This window comes from Cucumis melo, chromosome 4 (genome assembly GCF_025177605.1).
Source record: "Cucumis melo cultivar AY chromosome 4, USDA_Cmelo_AY_1.0, whole genome shotgun sequence".
Taxonomy (NCBI): domain Eukaryota; kingdom Viridiplantae; phylum Streptophyta; class Magnoliopsida; order Cucurbitales; family Cucurbitaceae; genus Cucumis; species Cucumis melo.
Window position 1 is genome coordinate 13550200 of NC_066860.1, and position 11117 is coordinate 13561316.

The 11117-nt window shown below is 36.6% G+C and overlaps 2 protein-coding genes across 2 annotated transcripts; both read left to right on the forward strand.

Moving 5' to 3' along the window:
• The first annotated feature begins 6634 nt into the window (after positions 1-6634).
• LOC127148926 (uncharacterized) lies at positions 6635-8599 on the forward strand. Its single transcript, XM_051083358.1, has 4 exons — positions 6635-7506; positions 7603-7708; positions 7793-8413; positions 8534-8599. Exons 1-4 carry the CDS (start codon positions 6635-6637, stop codon positions 8597-8599), a joined length of 1665 nt encoding a protein of 554 aa, XP_050939315.1.
• Positions 8600-8848: 249 nt separating this feature from the next.
• LOC127148927 (uncharacterized) lies at positions 8849-9751 on the forward strand. The gene is made up of 4 exons (XM_051083359.1): positions 8849-9151; positions 9228-9440; positions 9512-9604; positions 9689-9751. Exons 1-4 carry the CDS (start codon positions 8849-8851, stop codon positions 9749-9751), a joined length of 672 nt encoding a protein of 223 aa, XP_050939316.1.
• Positions 9752-11117: the final 1366 nt, after the last annotated feature.

An 11117-nucleotide genomic window follows, 5' to 3' on the forward strand; every position in this document is an offset into this window, starting at 1 on the left:
ATTTCACACAGCTTCATTGTCCCATTTGAAAATTGTTATTAACCACTTTCTTCTTCCGTATTTGAGAAGGGAAGCAATCACAATCAGACGCTTAAGCTTAAAAGAATGATAACAATGGCCTTTCTCAAACACCCACTTGTGCAATACCAACACATGGCCATTTTTGGAGTGTTAGTGCTTTGTAGAACCATCAAGTTCAAGATATAAACCTTTCCCCTTCACCACTTCAATTCTTCAGTAGTTAGCCTCTTATGCTAACCCTGTACCAATCAAGCTATTTTTTAAATTGAAAACCTTTCTTGTTCATCATAAGATTTTTTCTCAACCAATTATACTTTGTGGTTTGGGATGGAAAATGAACTTTTTTATGAAGAACTAAATTTACATTGGGATTGAAAAGAAAAAAAAAAAGAAAGAATAAAAGGGAGATCCATAAGGACCATAACCAAGCCCAAAAAGAGAGGAATCAAACTAGAGAAAAGGATATATCAAAAGGCAAAACATGTAGCTTTTTTAAAAAACTAAAAGTTGGTTAGAGGTGATTCTTAAAAACTAATGACAGAGAACTCTAGAACAAGATTTGAAATGTAACAAACCCACCAGAAGTTGTGACCAACCTTCTTTATTTAGAACAGATTTTTCCAGCTCCCATAGGGAAATGGTTTTGTTTATAGTAGCAATAGCAGCTTGTCCAAATGAAAAAACAAATTCCCCCATTAATTCATTCAAGCCTAAATGCCTCAAAAAAATGGGGGAAAATACAAGTAACAACTATCACAACTTCATCAATATTACAAGTTCTTAACAGACCCAAAACCAAGTTAACAAGCATTAGCCTTCTAGAAATACCACCCACCACTAACATTCCCCATTCTGACCAAAGTTAAGTTTTACTGTGTCCACCAAATCTCTAAAATAAAATTTGAAGCATGATGTGTTTTATCCAAGATAGCTCATAAAAGAGTTGGTAATATGACAACAACACAACATTGTAATGCAGTCACACAGACAGTTCAATCGCAATCACCAAGCCAAGCCATTTCTTTCTTTTTTTTTTTTTTGTAAACAGACATTTAAAGAAGTCTACACGTTTGGAATTAATGCCTGAATGTATTTCAAAGAAAATCATAATGAATTGATATGAAATCTCTAGGCATCAGATCTAATAACCATGTTGAACAATGTATATCTCATTGTCTTAATGAAAAGACTGTCTCCTTTCCAAATAGTCTAGAGGCCAACCCTCCACTGCACAACATAAAGTATCTGTTACAGACGCTCTTCTTTATTATTGATCCCACCTTTGTAATTATTTAAATTGACTCTCTAACCGGATAGCTTACTTGCTTTGTCGGTTAAACCTACTGTATCATCCGCAACATGCGGAGTTTAATGATCATATTATCACTTGCTATTCAAACCCTCTGTATGAAGTGGGAGGTTTTTAGTTGAGTCCCCATATCCTACTGTTATCTCCAAGTTGAGTAATAATTTAGCAGGACATCTTAACTCTAGTTGCACTTTGTGACACAAGCATAAGATATGAGAAAGATAAAAGGTCTTCCCTCCCCATACCCAATACCAATAGCATAGGTTTAGATTGATAATGAAATTTTATGATTTATACTGACATTCAGGTTTTTAGCTGAATTTGCATGAGATTTTTAATCACAGTTTCTTTTTTTTGGATGATAGCCTCTTAACCTCTTGCTAGCATGGCAAGTAAGTCTCTTGAACCTTCCTTAAACGAAAGGACATGTACCAGAAAGTATTTAAATACATTTCTAAAATGGGACTGCAGGGTTTAACTCGAATTGTTGGATAGTTAAAATCCCTTCAAAGTTGATTTTATAAAGGAGCCCTATAGTCAGGACACACGAAGCTTCTATAATGTACCTGCTTCTTTCATTTGGTAATAAAAGAAATATCTCGGAAAATAATGTTGTTTTTTCACTTGACTATAATTCCATGGAAGGTTAAACTAGGGTAAAGGCTCATAAGAGTTTGTGCTACTTTTTTAAAAAATCAAAAATAAAAATATCTCTTGGTCTACAAAAAAGGGTTTGGGTTCAACCTCACCTTCAATTTGGAATTTAGTGGGGTATTGAAAGATTGAGGAAATTCTCTTAGCAAATAGATTTGTTCATTTATGGTGTCTTAAATTGCAGAAATAGAAACATTTTTTAGAACATGTAATATTAAGATCAAGGAGATTGTGAAGCTAAGCATTTCACCGTATCAGTGTCTTCACTTGGGCTTTATTTGCTATTTTCTCCCATAATATTCTTCTTTTCTATTTTCATTATTCTTCTTTATTTGACCATTGAGGTTTCTATTTGTACGAGTGGGCTTGAAGTTCTTACCTTGTTTGCTCTTTGTAACCCAGGTCCTCTTTATTTGCTACATTTTGTTTTTTCTATCCATGGATGTTGCTGTATGTATGTGACATATCTAGTCTTTAATTGTTGTTGTATGGATGTGGTGGAGTATAATTGAACAAAACATTTACAAGCTGAATGACATTCAAACTGTTGCTTCCATTCGTCTGCCTTCACATCCCAAACAATAACAGTTTTGTCATAGCTTCTAGTGAGAAGATCTTGTTTCTTCAGCCATTTAAATTTTGAAGTCTATTTTAGTGGAGCACGAGAGGAGGCATTTTTTTCTAACATACACTTGATCTTGTTTTTTCAGCCATTTAAATTTTGAAGTCTATTTTAGTGGAGCACGAGAGGATGCATTTTTTTCTAACATACACTTGATCTTGCTTTTTCAGCCATTCACCGTTGATTTGTGTTTTAGGAACCGTCGTCGAAACACCGCACATTTGCAACATCGTCGAAATTAATTTTTGGTTACTTCGGTGAAGCCGTCTTTTACCGTGTATTGGTTCTGCTCGTGTTATCAGTTCATTCCTAGAACGCTCCATTTTACTGGTTCGTTTCCATCATTTTCTTTTCTCCCATTGGCATTTTTTATGCTGAAAGTTAAGTTCTTTGATTGCTATTTTTAGTCCTATGGTGAAATACTCTGATTCAAGCTACTTTAAGCGAGATTTTAAAAGAAAAGTAAGTTTTAGGATACTGAGATATAACGAGGTATGCCCAGAAGATTAGCTTTTGGGTGATATATTGTACCTAGCCTATTGTGTATGCTCTGACTATCTACTTCTGAAACTAGATATATTGATTTAGAATGGGACTTGTTCTGATGAGATGTGAAATATTTACAACAGAAAACAAATACCGACATGAAGTATCTTTGTCCAAACTAGGCCACATTTGATTAGGTGATAATGTTTTCCAGGGTAATATATCAATCTAATCCACTCATCCATCTCCCTGTCAAACAGAGTTCTATCACTTACCTTATTAGTTTATTTTCCGTCTCAATGACATCAAAGCTAAGGTGGCTTTCTGTTACAAGATTACCACTGCATAAAGAGGACGATCCATGAAAAGAACATAAGTTCCCAAAAAGTTATAAACAATAACTTCCAGGTTCAATGTTCTTAACATATACTTTAATTTCCATTTTTTGGTTTCTATATATACATACCATAGTGAAAACATTTTTCAAACAAATAGAAAGAGATGGATGTACAAAACACCACAATGATAATAGATATCAAGGTAAAGAATACTGACCGTGTCATCAATATGAAATCCCTTTGTCCACTTTCTAAATGTCCCTGAGATGACCAGTCACAGCTGGGTAATGGGATATCTAATGAACAGTCACAGCTGTCATTCAATTTTTTGTTAATTGTATGGTTGTATGCTATATAATGCTATTTTGTATGCTAGAAGAGTTTGTATGCTGCTATGAAGAGCTGAGATGACCCATATTCACCATAGGCCTTTTCGTTTGTAAACATATATATGGTGCTGCCTCCAGCCTAATCATAAATCTAATCAAGACAAGTTTCAGAACTAGGAATTTCCTAAAGTTTCCAATTTAGTAATGTTTTTGAATAGGCTCCAATTTTATTTATATTTATCTTTTCTTGTTGAAGCTAGTAAGTCCTGTCATGTCACTAGAATTCACTTGCTTGTTATATTCCTAGTGGACCTGACAACTAATGTTGCTTCTCTCCGTATAGTTGCTTTGGAACTTCAAGTGTTTTTTTAGATGTTTTTGACTTCTTGGTAGGTGATGACTTACAAACTTACACTTATGTTTTGTTAGGTCCTTTTGAAAGTTATGCTTATGCACGTTGTGAATACTTTGTAGGTTGGTTTAAGACTAAGTTTGTTGAACTTACACACTTGGTTGCCAATTAGGCTAGGAAGTGCTTTTTTCGACTTCTTTTAACTTTTTGGGAGGTTATGAGTTACGAACTATCACTTGAGCATTGTTAGGTCATTTGAAAGTTCAAATGACACTTATACACGTTTTTAGAACTTTTTAGATTCGTTCAAACTTACAATGAAGGTGAGAGGAACAATCCATGGATCTAAATTTGTTGTGCTCATTGATTGTGGAGCAACACACAATTATGGAGTGATCCTAGGCTACGGTGTTGCTGTCAAGGGAAAGGGTGTGGGAAGAAGTTAAAATCATGCTGAATGACTAGTTTGTTGTGGAAATTTCTCTACACAGGCTTCAGGTTGGTGAGGGAAAGATATCAAAAGGGTTTCCCCACAGGAGATCATCTCCTCCTCAACCTCTCTCTCTAGATGGTCTCCCCACTACTCCCCCTCCTCGTCACCTATCTTCTCTTAACGAACTATTTAAACTCTCAATCACTCTCCACTTACTAGGTGCATGGTTTCTCTAAATTAAGACTAGATTTGGAACTTTGGAGTGTCTTTCTAAGTTCTAACATGCTAAAATTATACGTTGAGAAGTAATTTAATGTGCTTTAGACCAAAAAAAAGAGTTTGTTTTAGACGCAAATTTTTTGTCAGGAATTTGATAGCCATTTGGTTTCTTTTTATTTTCTTTTAGAGGATTTGGCCAGTTTTCTTACTATTTCTTTGCAAACAGGTTTGACTAAGTCCTAACTTCTGAGATATATAAACCATGTAATATCATCTAATGGACAAATCATGGATGATGGAGAATAGGATGGCCAGGGAGTATGAATTGGGAGTGGAAGCGTTCATTCAATTTGGTTTACGTCATGCCAAAGGTTCCAGTACTATCAGGTGTCCATGTTTGAAATGTGGGAACCGTTTGCCACAAGACGAATCAACAGTCAGACATCATCTATATGCCAATGGGATCGATCAAAGCTATAAGATATGGTTTTGGCATGGCGAATCTTTTACATCAGAGACTTCATGTAATCGACAGGCTTACACGAACGAAGAAACGGTCGACGATAATTTATTTCATGTGATAAATATGGTTCAAAATGTCCCGATCAGTTTTCTGAAGTACCTAATACGTTTGACAATATGTTCGATGATGCAAAGAAGCCTCTATTTCTTGGTTGTAAAAGATTCACAAAGTTATCAGCATTAGTTAGGCTATACAACCTGAAGGTTAGATTTGGATGGAGTAATGCTAGCTTCTCCGAACTACTGGCAACGATTAGCGAGTTATTGATTGAAAATAATAAAATGCCGATATCCATGTATGAAGCAAAAAAAACGCTTACTGCGTTGGGCCTTAGTTATCAAAAAATAGATGCATGCCCTAACGATTGCTGCTTGTATAGAAAAGATCTGGCAGACATCAGTAGGTGTCCTAAATGTAACATTTCGAGGTGGAAGACAAGTAAGAACTCAAATGAAGAGATTAAGGGAGTTGCAACTAAACAGCTATGGTATTTTCCAATTGTTCCGAGGTTCTTAAGGATGTTCAAGAACTCCGAATATGCAAAGCACTTGTGTTGGCATGCAAATGACAGGAAAGTAGACGGTGTGTTAAGGCATCCAGCTGATACTCCATCTTAGAGGTTGGTAGACCATTTGTGGCCAGATTTTGGGTCCGAACCGAGAAACCTCCGCTTGGGGTTGTCCACAGATGGCATCAATACATACGGAGATTTATCAACGAAATATAGTTGTTGGCCTGTGATTGCTACAATATACAACCTTCCACCATGGCTATGTATGAGGAGGAAGTATTTGATGTTAACTATGTTAATCTCGGGACCTAAGAAACCAGGATACGACATAAATGTCTACCTAGCACCTTTGATTGATGATCTCAAACTTATGTGGGAAGAAGGTGTTCAGTGTTTTGATGCATATAGAAATGAAAGATTCACCCTGCGAGCTGTCTTACTGTGGACTATCAATGATTTTCCTGCATACGGGAACCTGTGTGGGTGTAGCGTGAAGGGGTATAAGGCTTGTTCAATATGTGGGGAAGAAACTTCTTCTATAAGACTACCACATGGGAAGAAAAATGCATATATGGGACATAGAAAATACTTACCACGTCATCACCCTTATAGGAGACAAAAGAAAGCATTTAATGGTAATCAGGAGCATGGGACACCTCCTCTCCCTTTATCAGGCGAGACAATTTATAATAGACTTAAGGATAAGACCTTTCCATGCGATAAAAGGTCTACTAGGAGGTTGAATGAAGATATTTCGAACGACTACTGGAAGAGGATTTCTACATTCTATGAGTTAGCGTACTGGAAAAATTACATGTAAGACACTGTCTTGATGTTATGCATATTGAGAAGAATGTATTGATGAATATAATTGGTACACTGCTTGACATACCAGGGAAGAGTAAGGATGGATTGAGTGCTAGACTTGATTTGGTAGAAATGAACATTCGACCCGAGTTGGCCCCTGTGTCCGATGGAAGTAGAACTTACATACCTGCAGCATGTTATACATTGTCAAGAGAGGAGAAAGTCTCTATTTGCAGAACTTTGTCTGATCTTAAGGCTCCAGAAGGTTATTCGTCAAATTTCAGAAGTTTGGTATCTTTAGAGAACCTAACGCTCTCTGGTCTTAAATCACATGATTGTCATGTTCTAATGCAACAACTTCTCCCAATTGCAATACGTGGAGTTTTACCTAACAATGTTAGAGTGGCTATCACTAGATTGTGTTCTTTTTTCAACGCTATTTGCTCCAAGACTTTGCGAATATCAGATTTAGATAAATTTCAGCAAGACGTTGTTGAAACATTATGTTTGCTTGAAAAGTACTTTCCACCATCATTTTTCACCATTATGGTACATCTATGCGTCCACCTTGTGCGAGAGGCAAAACTTTGTGGACCCATATACCTTCGGTGGATGTACCCATTCGAAAGATATATGAAAGTGTTGAAAAGTTATGTCTGTAATAGAAATCGTCCGGAAGGATCGATTGCAGAAGCACACATATGTGAGGAAGCTGTTGAATTTTGTTCTGAGTTTCTATCTGGGCTTGACCCCATTGGACTAGGTTCATTTAAATCTCGAGAGGAAGGTCGGATCGAAAGACCGTTATCTGCTGGATCATCTATTACACCTAGTCAAGTTGTACTAAAACAAGCCCATCTACACATACTAGAAAACATTGAAGAAGTTCATCCATACAGAGAGTACGATTCATTACTGTTGACAAGTTATTTTACTTTTATATACATTCTTTTAAATAAATGATACTCACTACTTCCAACTCGATTGGCCTTACATAGACGACATATGGAAATCTTGAAATCTTCCAACCCACGAAGGGCAAGAAATGAGAAATGGTTGCGAGATGAGCACAATAGATCATTTCCTAACTGGATACGAGATGAGGTATGTTGTTTAAATGTACTTTCATGTTATTGACACATAATAGAAAGTACGAACAACTGTGACTAATTATGATCGCCATAATAGGTCATGCATGAAATCCAGGAAGGTCAAGTCGTGAGCACGACAATCAGATGGATTGCACATGGCCCACATCCCGTTGTGATGATATATGAGGGATATAAAGTCAATGGAATTTGCTACAACACAAAGCACCGTGATGACACTAGAACGGTTCAAAATAGTGGGGTTATGTTCGTTGCATCAACAATGCATGTGGCTAGTGCCAAAGACAAAAACCCGATAATTGCTGACATGTCCTTCTATGGTGTGATTCAAGGAATATGGGAAGTCAGTTACAACACTTTTGGGGTCACACTGTTTAGATGTGACTGGGTCGATACGAAGAATGGAGTACGAGTAGACGATCTTGGATTCACACTAGTTGACCTCAATCGTATAGGACACTATTCAGATTCATTCATATTAGCATCACAAGCAAGACAAGTGTTCTATGTTAAAGATCCCAGTGATGATAGATGGTCCGTCGTTGTGAAGCCACAAGAAAAAGATTTTGTTGATAATTGTTACAACGACGAGCTAGGCGATACATCCCTCCATTGTCCGGCAATTTTAGAATGTCCAGCAGACATAACTAGAGAAGATGAAGAGATCCCATATATCAGGGTCGACTGTGAAGGCACTTGGGTAAACACATAAACATTTGGTAATATAATGTTTCTCCAAAGTTTCCCATCATTCATTCTAGTCATTGAAAAACATTCATTTTAAGCCTAATAAATAATATTATTGTTTCTTTCTTTGCAGGACACTTTTAATTCCAATCTGGAAGATCTACTTGTAGTATTCAATAGTCCACTTGGCAGTTCTTAGCTTTGTTTTTTAGTATTTCCATTGAGCGATTAGTGATACTTGTAAACATTTTCTTTTACGTCTTGTAACAAACTTATCAAATCTTCATGTATGTTGATCTATATGTTATGTCAACTTTCTGATGGATCTCACTAATGGATTATTGTTTTTCATTTTCATTTCGCCTAAATAATTGATATGTTGATGAATAGTGTATTATATTGAAAAATATGTGTCATTTCATGCAGGTGGACCATCACTTACCAAACAATGACACTTGGAAAACAAGCTAGATTAGAAGCTGGTTGCTCGAGCGTACCGAGTACCGAGGGAGTCATTAATAAAGGTAAAGGTACACGTGGACCTACGGGAATGTCTGAGATCACACGGGTTAGTTGTGATGGACACAAGAGAGTGGTTGAATACAATGAGCCCGGTCAACCCATTGGTGAAAGTGCAACCAAGTTAAAGAGTTTCATTGGAACAATCGTGCGGGTTCATGTTCCGATCAGTTACCAATTCTGGAAGGATGTACCTACAGAGCTCAAAGATAAAATTTACGAACTAATTGAGGTAATTTTCTGACCTTTAGTTAGTAACGTTGTTCGCATTTTGTCACTAACGTTCATTATATAATGTAATGTAATAGGGTGGCTTCGTAGTAGACCCCAGATCCAAAAAGAGTATTTTACAAAATGCGAGTGTATGTTTTCGAAACTTCAAGTCATCGCTAACTACAAAGCATGTATTACCATATAAGAAGGATTTGGAGAAACTAAAAGACCCACCAACAGAATACTCTTTCATCGATCGTGAGCATTGGAACATATTTGTCGCTTCCAGATTAACCGAACAATTTGAGGTAACTATAATCACCATTCTCTTCATTCATATATGACAGTAATTATACTAAAATGTAGTTTATGTGTGAAGATGGTTAGCAACAAGGGTCGTGAGTGGAGAAAGAACAACAAGTACAACCATCGAATGTCGCGAAAAGGTTATGCAAACCTTACCGAAGAGATGGTACGCAAGGAATAGTATATATAAGTTCGAATAATGCAACATGTAATGCGTTATAACTAATCATAATGTTCTTTCCTTTTTCAGAAAGCAAGCACATCTAATGGTGAGTTAATTGATCGTGCTTTAGTATGGAAGAAAGCACACTAAAGATGGAGAGATTCCAGACATAGACACAAAGGAGGTGGCCAATAAAATTGTAAGTACTTTCCTCTTGTAAGGGTGTTTTTCTTTTTTGTACTTACTAAAAATACTATAACCTTTTCATGATAGGACAACCTACTTGTTTCAAAACGTGCGTCTCATTCAATGGACAACGTAACTTGTGATATATTATCGCAAGCCATCGGAAGGAATGATCCACCAGGAAGGATTCGAGGGGTGGGTCAATACATCACACCAAGTAAATACTTCCACACTGCAAGAGAAAAATGAAAGAAGGTCGATAAAGAAGAAGATTATGCTGAAGAGCGAGCGAGAATGGCTGCTCGTATCTTAGAACTGGAAGCAGAATTAATGAAGCATAAGAAGGTTCCTGAAGTGGCCACAAAGGAAGAAACTGACGAGAGCAAGATCAAGAGTCAAATGGCTTCTAAAAGCATTGACACGTCAGATGATGCAAATGACCATGACGCAAAAGAAGAAAATAGACAAGTTCTAAAAGACTTGACAATAGAGGACTTGACAATAGAAAAACAAGATAAGGTAGAAAGCATCTACTTTTATTTTTTTAACTCAAACGTTATTTTTTTAATGATTAAATATCTGATCAATTAACACTTTTGTGCGGCGAAGGTTGGTGAGGAGAACAAATATGTTTGTGCATCGATTGAGACTTTGACAAAAGTGAAGGTCAGTATGAATTTGATTCCTATAGTTTCCAATTTCTCAGATGCAATATAGTAATATGATCATATTTTCTTTCACTGTATATTGTAGGATGGCACTTCTTGTCGACTTGCAATTGGGACTAAGGATAATGTTGTCGGTGCTGGAACTATTTTTGACTACTACATGGACGATGACAACGTGAAGGTATCAGTAGACATGGTTACCGATGGTAATTGCTTCGTTCCTGTTCCAACAAGGGAAGGTAGGACTATGCTTTCCCAAGAAGTTGGTTCACAGTTGTTATGGCCTCGTCATTTAGTCATTCCCCTAGACGAAAAGGTAATGTGTTTGTCACAATGGATTTGGTTTAAATATATTTCATATGGATGAGATTTTATGTTTGTGGCAGATGAAAAGCGTGTACCAAGCTGATCCGCGATTACCATCGTTGACACTGAATACAAAGAGAGCACCAGTTACACTACGATTATTGCTATGGGAACTTGATTATATTGGGTCAAAAATTCAAATTCACATACCTGCTAAAGTTTTTGGGTATGAACAAAAATGTTGCATATCCCTCGAGGCACTCCAAGAATTTTGTCAAATGCAGCCTATATCAACCCAATGCATTGATGCATTCATGTTGTAAGTTACCTCTTTTGTACATCAATTACATAGTATA

Bases quoted from the DNA above. Each gene is read 5' to 3' on its own strand.
- LOC127148926 (XM_051083358.1), top strand. From the start codon at position 6,635: ATGCATATTGAGAAGAATGTATTGATGAATATAATTGGTACACTGCTT. The intron at 7,709-7,792 runs GTATGTTGTTTA...TCGCCATAATAG, and splicing joins CTAACTGGATACGAGATGAG to GTCATGCATGAAATCCAGGA. The intron at 8,414-8,533 runs GTAAACACATAA...CTTTCTTTGCAG, and splicing joins TCGACTGTGAAGGCACTTGG to GACACTTTTAATTCCAATCT.
- LOC127148927 (XM_051083359.1), top strand. From the start codon at position 8,849: ATGACACTTGGAAAACAAGCTAGATTAGAAGCTGGTTGCTCGAGCGTA. The intron at 9,441-9,511 runs GTAACTATAATC...TTATGTGTGAAG, and splicing joins GATTAACCGAACAATTTGAG to ATGGTTAGCAACAAGGGTCG. The intron at 9,605-9,688 runs GTACGCAAGGAA...TTCCTTTTTCAG, and splicing joins CAAACCTTACCGAAGAGATG to AAAGCAAGCACATCTAATGG.